At 40.5% G+C, this 18,027-nt stretch overlaps 1 protein-coding gene across 1 annotated transcript in view; it reads left to right on the top strand.

Annotated features, from left to right (window-relative positions):
* The window catches only part of LOC311305800 (uncharacterized protein), a 1,224,369-nt gene that overhangs the window by 453,769 nt on the left and 752,573 nt on the right, over nt 1-18,027 (top strand). The window contains exons 10-12 of the mRNA XM_084433678.1: nt 4,767-4,940; nt 6,154-6,327; nt 7,019-7,189. Coding sequence (XP_084289804.1) covers nt 4,767-4,940; nt 6,154-6,327; nt 7,019-7,189 — 519 coding nt within the window. The remainder of the gene's footprint in view (nt 1-4,766; nt 4,941-6,153; nt 6,328-7,018; nt 7,190-18,027) is intronic.

An 18,027-nucleotide genomic window follows, 5' to 3' on the forward strand; every position in this document is an offset into this window, starting at 1 on the left:
CAAATGACTCAATTGTCAGGCTCAAACCGAGACACGGGTATGTTCCTAAATCCCTCAACACACCGTTCAGGTCCCAGGTCATTTCCCTGTCGGCCTTACCGGTCCCTGAGGAGGAGAAGGACGCCGCTTTGCTCTGCCCTGTCAGGGCATTAAGAGCTTATGTGTCTCGCTCGTCTGCCTTCAGACAGACAGAGCAGCTATTCGTTTCGTTCTACGGACGCTCTAAGGGGCTAGCTGTAACGAAACAGACCCTATCCAGATGGATAGTGGATGCCATAGCGCTGGCTTACATCTCTAAGGGCCTACAGTGCCCATTAGGTGTCAGAGCGCACTCCACAAGAGGCATGGCCTTCCCTACAAGATATCTGTATGGCGGCAGGCTGGGCCTCCCCGTCTACATTTATCAGGTTCTATAACCTGGAAGTTCCCGCTTTGCAAGCAAAGCTGTTGTCGGTCTAATAAGCCAGTACTATCTTTGGACTTTGGTATTGGATCTCAAGCACGCACGGCGTTTTACATTGTGTTCCCCAAGCGTAAGTTCTTACGCAGTACGAGAGAACCTCTCGTAAGAGAACGTACTCGGTTACTAACGTAACCTCGGTTCTCTCTAGAGAGGGAACGAGTACTGCATACACTTGCCGTGCCTGCAGTTCGCTCTGGTTCGCTCCGGCGATGAAAACCAGTGAACCAGCCTCTCGACGCTATATTTATAGCCCTAGGCCACGCCTATTTCGGCGGGACGCTATGCAGATGGGCGCGAAGCACCCCCATTGGTCAAGCGTCAACAGGGCCTCTCTCGATAGGCTGCTGCAGTTGCCGCAGAGCAGCCAATAGGCGCGCAAAGCTGCCTCGCCTATGTCTACATGCTGCTGCAACGCGTTTTGCATTATATAAAAATTAAAGGATAATTTTTGGCTTCAATATCTCACGGAAAGAGACTTTCCCCCAAGCGTAAGTTCTTACGCAGTACTCGTTCCCTCTCTAGAGAGAACCGAGGTTACGTTAGTAACAGAGTACGATTTGCTGAGGCAGCAATCTGTACGAGACCTGACATATAGCCTACACACTGCTTAAATGCAGAAAGTTTTGACCGCAAAAGATGAGGTAATTTGATCATATGTCATGTACAGCATTTAACCTGAGAGAAATGCATGCTCAGTTTAAATCTTATTTTAAGATGAGGAAGTATTAACGTTAAAGGGACGGCAAAATTCAGCATTTTGTTCCCGCACCCCCTTCTGTCACCTCACGGTTTGAGAACCACCACAAACCCAGTTTGAGAACCACTGCCTTTACATATCTTTGTAAAACGAATAATAATAATACTATTACAAATAATTATTAGTATTAACCACCCAAACACAATTTAACACAAACTGCATGATACCAGTGCTCTGTGAAAAAGTCAGTAATTGTTTAATGCCATAGGCTATTACAAGACTGAAGCATTCTTACACAAAAACAAACAAATTGCACAAACTTTCCATTTGCATTTGAAATTTAACTCAAAAAGTTTAGTTACTTTCTCAGATAGGTCCCTCACTTCGGCAACTGTCCATGTTGGATCTGTCCCTGTTGTTTTAAAAAGTAATCACGGAAAGCAAAACAAGGCATTAGCATGACGCATCCAGCTAGTCAGGCCGATAGACCGCTGTCTGATGGAGTCATGGAGATAGGCGCGTATGAGCGCGGGCGCGGGCGGGCACGCGCAGCTTGGGGCGCTAACAGAAGCGCCCATAGCTGACTAGATTTGAGCTCGCTGATTGGCTACAGTTTATGTCAAACATTTATATCTTAAATCAGCAATTGGCTAAGCTGCTCCACAGACCCGCCTCTCTGGGGCGATTTCTCTAGCGCCCCAGAGCTGATCGACGTGCACGCAGGTGAAGGAGATGTGTTGAAAAAGCACACATATTTAATTTCTATCATATATACTGGGTGTATTTAATATCTTAAACACACAAATACTGACAATTTGTATGTATGATTTATGTATGTATTTACTTATTTATTTAATGAGTGTGGCTCATAAACTGTGGTCAGACTCATGGGGGGGGCGGCGCCCTAGCGCCCTCTATTGGCCAGCCGCCCCTGGACGTAACACATATGTTACAAAAAACGCCTTTTTCCACCTTAGAAACATGGCTAAGCTACGTAATATGCCATCAGTTTCTGATGCAGAAAAGTTAGTTCATGCATTCATGACCTCGAGACTAGATTACTGTAATGCTTTATTAGCCGGTTGTCCTGCATCCTCAATTAACAAGCTACAGTTAGTCCAGAATGCCGCCGCTAGAGTTCTTACTAGATCAAGAAAATATGATCATATAACACCGATTTTATCATCACTGCATTGGTTACCTATAAAGTTCCGTATTAATTACAAGGTATCGCTACTGACTTATAAAGCCCTAAACGGCTTAGCTCCAGTCTATTTAACCGATCTTCTATCGCCCTATAATCCATCGCGCTCTTTAAGATCACTTAATTCAAGGCTTTTGGTCATACCTAGGATATCCAGAACCACCAAAGGAGGGAGAGCATTTTCACATTTGACTCCAAAACTCTGGAATAGCCTTCCTGATAGTGTTCGTTGCTCAGACTCGCTCTCCCAGTTTAAAACTAGATTAAAGTCGCATCTCTTCAGCCAGGCATTCATATAATATTTTTAATCTTACAGTTCAAATTAGAATCCGGCCTCTAGTTAATAAACGCCAGAGGAGAACTGGCCCCCGACTGAGCCTGGGTTCTCCCAAGGTTTTTTTTTCTCCATTGGGTCACCTGATGGAGTTTTAGGACGCCGTTAGGTCACTTGATGGAGATTTAGGACATCATTAGGTCACTTGATGGAGTTTTTCGGTTCCTTGCCACTGTTGCCTTTGGCTTGCTCAGTTGGGGATATTTTGGGGATATTTAATTTGATTTTATCAATCAATAAATTCCACTAGAAACAAACCTTGTTGTATTATTTTAATTTAATACTGTGAAGCTGCTTTGATACAATCTGTATTGTGAAAAGCGGTACACAAATATACTTGACTTGACTTGACTTCTATTCAATTTTCAAAATTATTCATACGTCACACACGCCTACCGGCCTTTTGATGTAAATAAAAGACTAGAGTGGTAAATGTTACGGACATATTATCATGGTACCGTCCAGCCAATCATTGATTTTTATTTCCACTTCCCTTTTATCCAAAGAGACGGAACTATTTGCACTGTATTTATCAATGGGAAATATATCATGCTAAAATAATCTGTCATATACTGTGGCTCACATTAATTGGGTCGCTTGCAGCACGAATTACGTGAGCAACAACATATTCTGCTTCAAATATTGTGCATATTTAACAGTGAGTGGTTTTTTCAGACATTATTGTATTATAGTGTATAATTTGTCCGTGCCGCACTCGTACTGATTCTGCCTGACAGAAAGAAAAGCTCGAGTTTACTGAAGGCGGAGCGTTTTGACCAATCAGATGAAAGGGGCGTTTCAGCGCCGCCCACGTGTGCAAATGAAATATCGAACCCATAAACCGATTTGTAAACCACAAACGAAAAATGAAAAATCGAGCCAAAATCTCATTTTTCGTTTTTTAAACTAAACTAAAAAACGAATAAACAAGCTGGTTTTCATTTCTTGTTATTCCATTCCAAACAGGAAATGAAATGATCAGATGATACACGGACCGTGTCGTGTGTTCATTCGTTTTTTGATTTAATATTGAAAGTAGAAAAACGAGAAAACACTTCCTTTTTCGTCTTTTTTATTTTCGTCTTATGAGGCTTTCAGTTCTCAAGTGCCAGGGGGTCCGTGAAATAATTTACTATAACCTACTGTATTTTCCGGACTGTAAACTAAAGTCACGTTTTTATCATGAAACACGTTGTGATTTATTCTAGAGTGACCTAGGCCTTTACAATGCATTTAACTTAGTTCACATAATCTAAATGTTGACTTTCAAAAGTAGGCGCGCCAAGAAGACTATTCGCTGTATTTTGGTTTATATATATACAGTATATACTTTTTTTTTTTTCATCAATCTCTTTATTAAATTTTGAACATGAAATAAGAACAAACAAAGTTCCCCTTCACATACAAAGAAAAAAAAATACAAAAACATAAACACCAAGAATCAACAAAAATAAACGACAAACAACATAGTTGTTGGAGGACTAAGTTTTTAGTCACTAACAATGAAAAAAAAAAAAAAAAAAAAAACACATTAACTAATAGCTGTGAGTGACGGCCCAAGAACTACTGCCCAGTCATTTGCAGCAAAAAACGTGGGACACTAAGTTTACTCAGGATTATCTGGGAAGGTCAACTTCCCAACATATTCAAAAAAAGGGGGTATATATATATATATATATATATATATATATATATATATATATATATATACTTTTTAACCACAAATGCCCGTCTTGTACCATCTCTGAGATGTGCCACGTATTACATCATCACGTATTACATCAGGTCACGTGTCACGTCATCAAAAAATGTGTTTTGGGGTTTCATGACCCTTTAAAAATGAAATGAAATGAAATGAAATGAATGTGTAAACATGAATACATCAACAATTTCAACCTTTGTTTTGTTACAGTGTTGGTAGTATATTTAAATGAACAATGTGTAGTCTTTCTCCATGTTACCTTTACCTTGATATCCCTGTTTATTTGTCAGCAAAAGTCTGCTGGATGAAGATGAACACGTTAGTTGATCATCATAGATCTGAGTCATTTTCTCTTTCTGTCTTCAGTCTGTGGAACTGCAGTATTACAGAGAAACAGAGTCTCATCCTGACTTCAGCTCTGAAATCAAACCCGTCACACCTGAGAGAGCTGGACCTGAGTGAGAATAAACTAGGAGACTCTGGAGGGAAAAACCTCAGTGATCTACTGATGAACCCACAACTCAAGCTGGAGAAACTACAGTTAGTATCATTATACTGTACAGCAATTACAGTGTGACTGAAGTTTATTTATTTGAAGACAGCAGGGCTTATGTCAGTGTTTATAGCAGTGCACTTTCTGTTTTTTTTTTAAATATCGCAATGTAATTTTTTCCCAATATCGTGCAGCCCTAATTTAAAGTGTGATGTCTGTGCTTGGAGGCTTTCAAATATTCATGTTAACAGACATTAGCGCTCTAAAGTTCTCTGAAGTAAAACTTTAAATAACCATTGAATCAAATTAAAATTGTATTCTTATCTGTGAAATAAGCATGTAACCCGTTTCAACTCCACCACTCAAAGAATTGTTAAATTGTTCGCCAAATGTGTTGCTTCATACCCCTCTGACACTGGGTAGTTGCGCCCCTGGTCTCACTCATCCTTGCAAAGCTGCTTCAGCTCAGTGACATTTGTAGGCTTTCCAAAATGAGCTGTGCTTCAATTCCATTAAAATGCTGTGGAAGGACTTGAAGTCTGGACTTTATTGGGCCATTCCCAAACTTTAATTTTCTAATTTTCCGACCATTTTCAGATCATAGACTTTCAGAGTTGTACAGTTTTAGTTAATTGCATTCTTGAAAGGGATGTTGATGTCTAACATATTAAAGTTCACTGAGCCTTTTGTTTGCCTCCATATTCAATTGTCAGTTTTTGCAACTGACTTTCAATACATTTGTATAAAGAATAAAATTAAATTCAGTTTAAGGATTTATATTGTTCAAGTTTAAAGGTGCATTGCGCAACATTTCATGTTAAAAATACCCGTTTTTCTAACCCATACATGCTTAAACAATTGCCTGATGGGCTGAATGAGCCCTTCTATGATCACTGCGATTGCCTCTATAATCCTGTACAGTAAAATAAATAAGAGGGATTCGGGTCGGAATCGACTGGGCGTGACGTCATGCGCGTTCACGCTCACCTGGCTATGTCTGGCAGGTTTGTGTATTCGCCGCCATTATCCGCATCAGCGAAGACAACTCAAGCGACTTTTTGCAAAAGTAGAAGATGGATTCAAAGAGACCAGCTTCTAGTTCATCCCATACCCCAACGCAAACTCCACGTAACCGCGTGTACAACTCTGGTTGCAGTTTCGCGTGTCGCCAGAAGGGGGCATAGTTCTGCAAAAACTCAGAGACTTGCGCAATGCACCTTTAACTGATTAATCAGCTGAATGTTTTCCTCTCTGTTCTAGACTCTCTAACTGCAGTGTGACAGAAGAAGGTTATAAAGCTCTGGCTTCAGCTCTGAGATTAAACCCTTCACACCTGATAGAGCTGGATCTCACAGGAAATGATCCTGGACAATCAGGAGTGAAGCAGCTCAATGATTTACTGCAGGATCCAGACTGTCAACTGAAGACACTGAGGTGAGACGGGATCAAATAATTAACTAAATTAGCTATATGCAGGCTAAATATTCATAACTAATATATTATTTTAGTTATATAATAAGCTGTACAATTTGTTGCATCAAAATAATCAAGATCAGATCAGATGCTGCAGGTTCTGTCATGATGATGATAACCGTCAACACAGTTTAGTTGTGATACGAGCTACAGGTCAAATAGACATTATGGGTCAGTATATGTGTGCTGACATTCAGGAGTATACCTTGATAATTAACAATAATAGTTTTCCATCAAGCCCAGATTCACTGCATCTCTCTACACTAGGTCTATGAGTCTCCAGATGTTCTCAAACATGCAGTTTCACAAGCCAGTTTTCTCTGTGCTGACGTTTCTCACTCCTGCTTTAAAGACAGAAAGATCTTAATTTCACACTTTGTATTCATACTGAAAATCATGATCTAGTGAGCTTTTGCCCTTCTGCTCTGTGAGACCTTTCTGTTCTTATGCTTATGTTTGCTTTAGGACTGAGTGTTGCTCTAGTTTCTTTTAAATATATATTTATTTGTGTATTTAAATGTTTAAAGAAAAATTTGACATCTAAATAATTAACTTAAGCTTGTCTTTAAAACAATAATTACGTTTTTTATTGTCAATCATTTTTTGTAATGCAGTGGACATTTAGTTGATACCTGAATTGCCTCTTCTGCAGGTTTGTGAGTCCTGCTGCTGAGGAAGCCTGTCAGTATGTGAATAGAGTTGTGGGTATAAACCCGTTACTCCAGAGAGAGCTGAATCTGAGAGGACATGAACTAGGAGACACACGAGTGAATCAGATCGCTGCTCTACTGCAGGATAAACACTGTCAACTCAACACACTAACGTGAGTATTGCTCATTTATTTATTATATTACTTTTAAGCATTTTTTCCCTCAGTCACACAGAGCCAGAACAATTTAAAGTAATAAAATTAAACAGTCAATTAAACTATTAAGCTGCAACCCCACTTTTGAAAAATCCCCAGAATGTCACATGATTATGGCACTTTTCCATGTGTTCCCTATATGGACTAAAGCTGCGTCCTAAATCGCGTACTATGGGAGTAGGTACTACATTTAAATTAGAACGTACTTCGCGACCGTTAAAAAAGTACGCTCTATATAGTATGAATACGGGTAGTATGAATGGAGTCCGGACGTACTGGTATTACGGTTGGTATTGTCACGTAACATGCGCGGTCACATCAGCGCGAAAATTTAAAGAGCCCATTCCACTGACTGCACCAACTTAGAGCAATGTTTTTAGTTCTTCTTTCCGCTTTCGTCTGCGTTTTTACTTCGTTCGTGCTCACAATTCAGAGGAGTCATCGGTCAGCTCGCAGATCACGCCTTTGTCGAGAGCTTTTGTGTAATTTCTCAAATAAGTTAAATATCATTCAGCCAATACATTTTACCTAAAAAAAAAAAAAACACATAAACCTGTGAACAATGACAGATGTTGATTTTTGGTAAGGAAAAAGTAATTTATTTGCTTGTGATATTACCATCAATGAATAAACATGAATCAATCAATAGTATGCATGTGTGTATCTCTGTTGATTAATTCATGCAATATCACAAGCAGTGTGTGTGTGTATATATATATATATATATATATATATATATATATATATATATATATATATACACATGTAGGGTAACACACTGAGGTTAGATACAATACACACATATACACACACACATTCATATACATGTGTATACATGAAGACTTCAGATGTAAAAGAAAAAAAAAATCTTCTAAAATGAGCATTTTTATCAAGTTTGTATATTTAGGTTCAGTAATTTCACTTTAATGACAATTAATAGGTCCTTTTCATTGCCATTAAAGTGCAATAACTGAACATAAACATACAAGCTTGATAAAAATGATCAAACTAGAAGAAAATTTCAGATGGCACTTAGAGGCTTTTACGTCTTAAGTATTCATATATGTGTGTGTGTGTGTGTGTGTGTGTGTGTGTGTGTGTATGTATGTATGTGTGTGTATATATATATATATATATATATATATATATATATATATATATATATACACATACACACACACACACACACACACGAAATGGATCATATACATATAATACATACATGCATATTATATTTATAAATAAGCCAACACAGAAAACAAAAAAACTATAAACACGTTTACAGATTGTGAGCCCTACAACCTACTGCGCTTTTCTGCGCAATTCTTCATCTATATTTTAAAGATGGAGCTGACCTCCGCCCCGACCTCCGACTTTCACGGTAGTCCATCCAGTCACTGATTGCGACGATGGGTGGAAAAAAAGGACATCGAGGTGCTGGTGTTCTAGCTACATATCACATATTTGAGCTTATTTTTTTACAAATTATTTACTTTAAATTTGGGTAGGAAAAATTCAAGTGGAAATCCAAATATTACTATCTTGTACACATGCTTTTAAAGAAACAGATTTTGAATTATTTTAAAGTGATGCCCTACAAATGAGATTGTTAGTAAGAAAGTCCCTTTAGATCTTTTAGAAACCTGTGAAGGTTACCTTACTGAAGCTGCTGACGTTCACTTTCTTCCCTCAAGACGACGTTTTAAAACTTTTGCTTTTGGTGGTGCTTTAAGCTCTATTATACTACTTTGTGCCAAAGTTTTGTGATTTTGTTTTAAGCTTTGTATTCTGTATCCATTTAAAAGTTAAATAATATACGAAAATAAAGCAAATACATGTTAAAGGTGTCTGGAGTGTGTGGGTATTTCTCTATAGTGCGCCACTCATATTTTTCAGATAGGCTATACCTGCAATTTGCTAGTTTCAAAAACCATCTGGAATCTGCCACAAAATAAGTGCACACACAACACCCTTTAAAAATATTAATTACTCAATTCCACATATTAAACACTTTACAACTGACAATCTAACTACTGTAAATCCCTGGGAAATAAGTGTTTTGTAATAAAACTTGCTAAAACAGCATGACAAAATGAACTTACTAACAAACTAGATGTACCGCATCGCGGTACAAAATATGACCGCCGCTCAGGCCTGCACTGGCTTTCCACAAAAATAAATGACGTGGAGTAATTTGGCTGTATTGCGTGTTTATGTATATACCTAAAAAAAGTAATAGTATGTGCATGTCTGTCTGTGTGTGTGTGTGTGTGTGTATGTTTGTGTATGTGTGTGTCTGTCTGTGCGTGTATGTATGTGTGCGTACATGTGTGCGCGTGTGTGTTTGTGTGTGTGTCTCTGTGCATGTGGATTTGTATGTGTGTGTATGGGTGTGTGTCTGTGCGTGTGGATGTCAGTGTGTGTGCATGCTTGCGTTTGTTTGTATTCCTGCATGTGTGTGTGTGACAGTATCATCCTAAACCAGCAACCCTTCGCTCAACAGCACCATCTACAGGCCGATGAGTGTACAGTCACTAAATGTGCACATAAATTAATTTATTTTATACCCCCCCATGGATGAAATTCTACAAAACTTAGCAGAGGATACCCCCAGAGGATGTCAAGTTAATCATACACATGAAATATGGTGCAGTTCTGAACATCTCCACTGAAGATAGGGGCGATTAAAGCAGAATAATATTGCATTTTCATTTTTTATGGGAGGGGCGCAAATCACAAATGAGTGATTATGGGCTAGGTTGATGTGGGCCCTTAAGAGCAACATACCATAAAAATTTCTTCATCCCGGTGGGGGGGGGAGTGGCCCCCGGGGACCAAACTAAATTTTTCCGTAGAAGTGTAGTGGGGCTACATGCCCACCAAATTTCATGTTCCCCGGTGCTTCGGTGTCCCTGGTATCGTTGACGAAAAATTTACGGGGGCCCCAGCGCGGGGGGGGAAGTGGCCCCCGGGGACCAAACGAAATTTTTCCGTAAAAGTCTAGTAGACCAACATATCATAAAAATTTCTTCATCCTCGGTGCCACGGTTCAGGTAGTTATCTAGGAAAAACTGCATTTTTTTGGGTTAAGGGGGGCCCAGCGCGGGGGGGGGAGTGGCCCCCGGGGACCAAACGAAAATTTTCAGTAGAAGTCTTGTGGGGCTACATGCCCACCAAATTTCATGTTCCCCGGTGCTTCGGTGTCCCTGGTATCGTTGACGAAAAATTTACGGGGGCCCCAGCGCGGGGGGGGGGAGTGGCCCCCGGGGACCAAAGAAATTTTTCCGTAAAAGTCTAGTAGACGAACATACCATAAAAATTTCTTCATCCTCGGTGCCACGGTTCAGGTAGTTATTTAGGAAAAACTGCATTTTTTTGGGTTAAGGGGGGCCCAGCGCGGGGGGGGGAGTGGCCCCCGGGGACCAAACGAAAATATTCAGTAGAAGTCTTGTGGGGCTACATGCCCACCAAATTTCATGTTCCCCGGTGTTTCGGTGTCCCTGGTATCGTTGACGAAAAATTTACGGGGGCCCCAGCGCGGGGGGGGAAGTGGCCTCCGGGGACCAAACGAAATTTTTCCGTAAAAGTCTAGTAGACCAACATACCATAAAAATTTCTTCATCCTCGGTGCCACGGTTCAGGTAGTTATTTAGGAAAAACTGCATTTTTTTGGTTTTGGGGGGGCCCAGCGCGGGGGGGGAGTGGCCCCCGGGGACCAAACGAAATTTTTCCGTAGAAGTCTAGTGGGGCTACATGCCCACCAAATTTCATGTTCCCCGGTGTTTCGGTGTCCCTGGTATCGTTGACGAAAAATTTACGGGGGCCCCAGCGCGGGGGGGGGAGTGGCCCCGGGGGACCAAACGAAATTTTTCCGTAAAAGTCTAGTAGACCAACATACCATAAAAATTTCTTCATCCTCGGTGCCACGGTTCAGGTAGTTATTTAGGAAAAACTGCATTTTTTTGGGTTTGGGGGGGCCCAGCGCGGGGGGGGGAGTGGCCCCCGGGGACCAAACGAAATTTTTCCGTAGAAGTCTAGTGGGGCTACATGCCCACCAAATTTCATGTTCCCCGGTGCTTCAGTGTCCCTGGTATCGTTGACGAAAAATTTACGGGGGCCCCAGCGCGGGGGGGGGGGAGTGGCCCCCGGGGACCAAAGAAATTTTTCCGTAAAAGTCTAGTAGACGAACATACCATAAAAATTTCTTCATCCTCGGTGCCACGGTTCAGGTAGTTATTTAGGAAAAACTGCATTTTTTTGGGTTAAGGGGGGCCCAGCGCGGGGGGGGGAGTGGCCCCCGGGGACCAAACGAAAATTTTCAGTAGAAGTCTTGTGGGGCTACATGCCCACCAAATTTCATGTTCCCCGGTGTTTCGGTGTCCCTGGTATCGTTGACGAAAAATTTACGGGGGCCCCAGCGCGGGGGGGGAAGTGGCCTCCGGGGACCAAACGAAATTTTTCCGTAAAAGTCTAGTAGACCAACATACCATAAAAATTTCTTCATCCTCGGTGCCACGGTTCAGGTAGTTATTTAGGAAAAACTGCATTTTTTGGGGTTTGGGGGGGCCCAGCGCGGGGGGGGAGTGGCCCCCGGGGACCAAACGAAATTTTTCCGTAGAAGTCTAGTGGGGCTACATGCCCACCAAATTTCATGTTCCCCGGTGCTTCGGTGTCCCTGGTATCGTTGACGAAAAATTTACGGGGGCCCCAGCGCGGGGGGGAAGTGGCCCCCGGGGACCAAACGAAATTTTTCCGTAAAAGTCTAGTAGACCAACATACCATAAAAATTTCTTCATCCTCGGTGCCACGGTTCAGGTAGTTATTTAGGAAAAACTGCATTTTTTGGGGTTTGGGGGGGCCCAGCGCGGGGGGGGAGTGGCCCCCGGGGACCAAACGAAATTTTTCCTTAGAAGTCTAGTGGGGCTACATGCCCACCAAATTTCATGTTCCCCGGTGTTTCGGTGTCCCTGGTATCGTTGACGAAAAATTTAAGGGGGCCCCAGCGCGGGGGGGGAAGTGGCCCCCGGGGACCAAACGAAATTTTTCCGTAAAAGTCTAGTAGACCAACATACCATAAAAATTTCTTCATCCTCGGTGCCACGGTTCAGGTAGTTATTTAGGAAAAACTGCATTTTTTGGGGTTTGGGGGGGCCCAGCGCGGGGGGGGAGTGGCCCCCAGGGACCAAACGAAATTTTTCATTAGAAGTCTAGTGGGGCTACATGCCCACCAAATTTCATGTTCCCCGGTGCTTCGGTGTCCCTGGTATCGTTGACGAAAAATTCAGTAAGGTGACGAAAAAAAAAAAAAAAAAAAACTTTGACAATCCCTATATGACCGCTTTCGCTAGCTACGCTAGCGGCGGTCATAATAAATGGAAAGAGAGTGTGAGATTTGTTTTCTTTATTATTATTATTTAATTTTTTTAACAATTATTTCTAAAAGCTGAAGGAATCTTTCCTCTCTCTGGCCTCCTGTTCTCGTCTCTCCTCATGCTCTCGTCGCTCTTTCTTTTCTTTCCTCTCTTTCATTAGCCACTCTCCACTCTATAAGAACACAGGTGTGTTCATCAGCCCCCTGCAAAATCAGCACAGAATTTAACATTAGTGATGAACCATGGTCGATCTATATTATTATTATATTAATATTAATGTTACATGGACAAGTTGAGGTACACTTGATAACAGTAGCTTGCTACGTAGCCAACACATATTACATATCAACACTGGTAAAGGAGAAATAAAATCGCTGTAAAATAAAAAATAAAAGTTTTGTAACTATCATTTAACTGAGAAACAACGTCGTTGTTTAAATAAAACAGTGTTAACTAGCTGACAGGCATTAGCTCGTTCTGTTCGGTGATAAAATTGTAAATTTTGCAGCCAATTCACAAAATTGTTCCCTCGATTTACATTATTTAAACTTTTTACAAGTCAATCGTTTACTTATATGATGTTAAACAAATACAATTTAACCACAAAGAAACAATAAGTGTTTTGTAAAGTATTTACACTTGAAAACAGCCGCGTCTCCATTTTCTGCCATTTCCGAATATAACGATGACAACTCCTCTCCCGTGGCATCATGGGATAGTAAAGTGTCCATCGTATGCGCACTTCAGAATCTCGCCGGAAGTAGTAGGTCATCCGGGTACTTTTCGCCTACTGTTTTTCGAATTCTATAGCCGTTTCTCAATACCAAGTACGCAAAGTTCGGACTTGAGTCCTTGGTAGTTCAGACTTGACAAGTTCGACTCAGGAGAACGAACTCCCGAGGACGGGAGGACACAAGTCCGATAATTCTGAAATGGAACAGCGGCGTACTTGATAGCGTCGTCACTCAGCTCGCTCTGGCTACTCCGGTTATCTCTTTATGTATATCTAGGCTACAAATAAAACAAAATATGTTATAAACCACCATAACATAACACTCTGCCTCTTTTCATTTTCATTTAAAAAAATCTTAAACATAATGGCCACACAAATGTGGTTCAGGCAACGCAATTGATTATCTTCACTGCATATTTATAACAACACGAAATATAAATCTTTTTTTTTTTTAAATATGATAAATAAAAAAACATTATAATATTGATCATTAAAACTAACATTTAGCAAAAAGAGACAGGGTTGTGTCATTTTGTTTTATTATATATGTACATACAGTGAAGAGAATGTAGGCAACATGTATAATAAAATATTTTATACGTTTTAAATATATAAAATAAAATGACAACCTTTTTTGTTAAATGTCAGTTTTAATGATCAATAATAGCCATTATAAAAGTATAAGTAGCCTAAAAGGTATAAGAAGCTATACAATAATAAAGCAAACGATTCAGTCAAACATAAGTCAGCTCTCTAGGCTACAACGTTAAAGTTAAATAGACTAAATAAAGCTATGAAACTTCACTTTGCCCTCAGCTTAACGTTTTGCCAGGGAACAAATTATAGATTGAGACAAATAAAAGAAAGAAATAAATCGCCCGTTAGATATACACAAGACGATTTATATCTCATGTTAAACCACTAGACTAGAGACATCCGAGCCAGCGGCAGTCAGCAGCACTAGCCGAGGAAAGGCTGTTCACGGCGGGGTACATGAGCGCCGAGCGGCCGATTGCCTGGATCTCACAACACCACATTTTCAAATAGGCGCTATCTTTATAAATAAACCAAAGATTTGAGCTTCAAACAACTACATTCTCGCCTGAAATACTCTTAAAACTACATTTCGTGACACAATTACAGCAGTATTTTTAAATTACGCTGGGTTTCTCCTCTGCTATTGAGGCTTGCTGGTTGGTGTGAGATGCATTCTGGGATACCTGGCTGTCTCAAGTCCGCACAAGTCACCTCTCGATGCATCCTCGGTAAAAGGGGTGGATCAAGAACACATCCGGGGATTTGAACTGGACTTGGCTAGATGTAAACTTTAAATTGGAACAGTACTTGGGCAGCGACTGATGACGTTTCACAAGTCCACAAGAACACAAGTACAGACAAGAACGCATATTGAGAAACGGCTTATGATTTCGGACATACTACTCTGCTCGCGTGCTGTTTTTCGCATACTATATAGTAGGGAAGTATTTGATTTCGGGCGCAGCTTAAATGTGCATATAGCGCCCTCAGGCTGCTGGTATGGATTGAAAACACAGTACATCAGAGTATCCAGCGCTCATAATGATTACATCAACGCATTTGGGTATAAATTCAATAAATATTATTCCTGTCTATAGAAATCTGATGTAAACCTATGAGAATCTATCAATATTTCTCCAAATCTGCACATTTTTCTTTCATTTCACAACTCCTGATATAAATTAAGACATAATTGTCACTATAAGTTTCTCAGAATACAATAGTGGTCAAATACTGAAACTTGAGTCTTATATCTTTTTAATGATGTATAGTTTGTCAAGGTAATAACATTAAATCTGATAGTAACTTTGAACTATAAAAAAAAAAAAAAACCTTCAGTGTGTCGGCGCACTGGCAAAGGTTAACAGGTTAATAACACAAAATTAAAAAGGTGATATCAAGCTTTAAATATTTGATTACGACAGACAATCATGGGTCAATAATTATATCAGTTTCTGTAGAGGCAGAACAATGTTTTTTTTCAGACATCAGGATCAGGGGCCGTATTCACAAAGAATTTTAAGGCTAAAAGTAGCTCCTAACTGGCGAATTTAGGAGCAACTCCTAAAAATAATGGGCGTGTCACTCGTAACTTTAGGAGTCCTAATTTTTTTGACTAAGAGTAATTCACGAAGCATTTTAGCCCTAAAAGTAGCACCTAAGCCTGGGACAGCTTAAAATAAGTCGAGAGGACTCCTAACTCACTAAGACCTATTCACAAACCGCTTTTTGTGGCATTTCACGTTGCGATGTTTTGAAATGCGTATACGGCGGCTACAGGAGCTTCCAATCGCGAGGGAACAATTTTGCATTGTAGCCATAACTAGGGATGCAATAACGCCACCAACAACAACCAAAACTAGGCTACTCATTCATTGCATGTAAACTAATTGTAACGTTTGATTGTGAATCAAATTAAAATGTTCTTCTCTTTGCAAACGTAGGCAGAGGCATATAGTGACAGATTAATTCAATAATGTTGCAAAGATATTGCATCAATCCATATGTTTCATTAGGCTACTAGGCTATTTGTTTTTCCTTACTCTTTATTCATTTAGGCTATTTATTCAGTTATTCATCATCTTCCGTCCTTCGCACTACTTTCTTGCATTCTCAGACCTGTCACCTGTCAATCATCATCGTAGGGGAGGGGTTTGGAATCATTCCCGCGTTACAATCATCAGCCAATCAAGGTGGTCACTTCAGTCAAGCTCGTGCATGAGTAATGACGTCATCCATAGCAACAAAGACTCACTCTTAGTTTAGGAGTTGTCATTTTTCTTTACTAAGAGTAGGTCTGAAAGGTGTTGTGAATAACTTTTAAGAGAAAACTCCTAGCTAAAATCTTTTAGTGCGATTTAGGAGTACTCCTAGTGGTAAGATAAAATGCTTTGTGAATACGGCCCCAGACCTGTTCATAACTGCTTTCAATTTAATCTTTGTATTTCACAAATATCTAATTTTGGTGCAACATATACTGTAACTTGTAAAAACCGAATAAGTGCATTTTAAAAGTCTGTGATCAGTATCTGCCTGTAATAAGATCCACTGAAGGTAAGTTGACTGAACGCAAGTGATGGGCGCTTTCGAAACACGCTTCATGAAGCTGTGAAACCTTTAGCCTACGAATCTTTTGTTTCGGATCAGTGGTTCAGAGTGTGTGTCAAACTGCCAAAGTCACATGATTTCAGTAAACGAGGCTTCGTTACGTCATAATTGTTTCAAAACGTTTAAAAATGTCAATGGTTCACCACTGGGGGGCGATGATCTCTGTGAACCCATGAATCATGCAGATTCACTGAGATTGAACAAGTGTCTGTGGGTTTTACCTGATCTCTGATCAGTTTTATACATTTGTAGACATTTGAATTAGACATTAGTATAATTAAAAGCAATAATAGTAGTTAATAGTCTCTTATTGGCCTGTTTAGCTGAGCCATCCATAAAATACACTGACACTGCCTCACGGTGCAGCACTAAAGCAGATGAACTACCTTTTACAAAACTTGTTTGATTGTCTTCTGCAGGCCCGTCGCGACAAGGCAAGCAAACCAAGCAATTGCTTGGGGCCCCGAGCTGGCCTGGGGCCCCAAGACAATGACTGGTTAAGAATAAAATGCAATGACAAACTGTGTGAACGCCCCTTTGATAGTCAATGCAATAAAGTGCAATGACACTGTTATCGGGATCCCCCTCAAGGGGGCCTCTTTCAGCTGACAGCAGCCAGCCAACCACGTGATCTCTGCTGCCGGCAAAATACAAAAACTCCTCGGCAGTCATGAAGCGGAATTATGCTTCAGGAAGCCAGAAAAGAATGAAGAGAAAGGAAGAGGAGGAAAGAAAAAACAAGATAGTGGTAAGAAGGGGTGTAACGATACACGTATTCGTATTGAACCGTTCGGTACGAGACTTTTGGTTCGGTTTTCGGTACGCATTTTCAAACCGAACGGTTCGTTGGACCATTTTTCCTGCCGACCAAAATTTCGTTATTTCAAATGTAGGCGCATTGCGCGTGGCAAGCGCGCTCATAATGTAGAGACGCCGGCGCGACCACAACATTGCCCAACATCAAATGGCAAACGTAATGCAAGCGGAACGAAACTGCTCGTTATTGTGTGGTTGAAAGACCGTTTATCAGTTTGGACCAAAGCAGCGCAAGCCGATCGTGATCATGCGACACTGTTACTACACAGCGCTAATAAGAGATCCATTTGAATTCGCCACAGAAGCAATAGACCTTTCTCACAATAACCGGAAATACGTAATCGTTGTGGAAGCGGAGTTCCTGTCAAGCGTCAACACACCAGAAAAACATAAACCCGGGCAAGTTTAAAATGGATCAAAGAGTCTACACAACTTCATTAACGGATTTGCCAAATATTACATTTGCTGATGTGACGACTCGTGGAGGAAAACTCCGTCACCAAAAAGAAAAAAAAGAAATAAAGGGTAAAAAATTTCCCACAAGGAATTTGTCCATAAATATCAAGGTAAGTTAAAGAGCGAGGCTAACTGTTACTGAACTGTTAACTAAAATGACACATCATTAGCGTGTCAATAGCTCTTGCTAGTTGCTTGCGCCATTTGTTTATGTTGCCTTGACTGCGGAGGAAGTAGATTACCACGACGATTGCGTATTTCCGGTCACAAATACG

The sequence above is a fragment of the Rutilus rutilus genome (genome assembly GCF_951802725.1).
Source record: "Rutilus rutilus genome assembly, chromosome: 1".
Taxonomy (NCBI): domain Eukaryota; kingdom Metazoa; phylum Chordata; class Actinopteri; order Cypriniformes; family Leuciscidae; genus Rutilus; species Rutilus rutilus.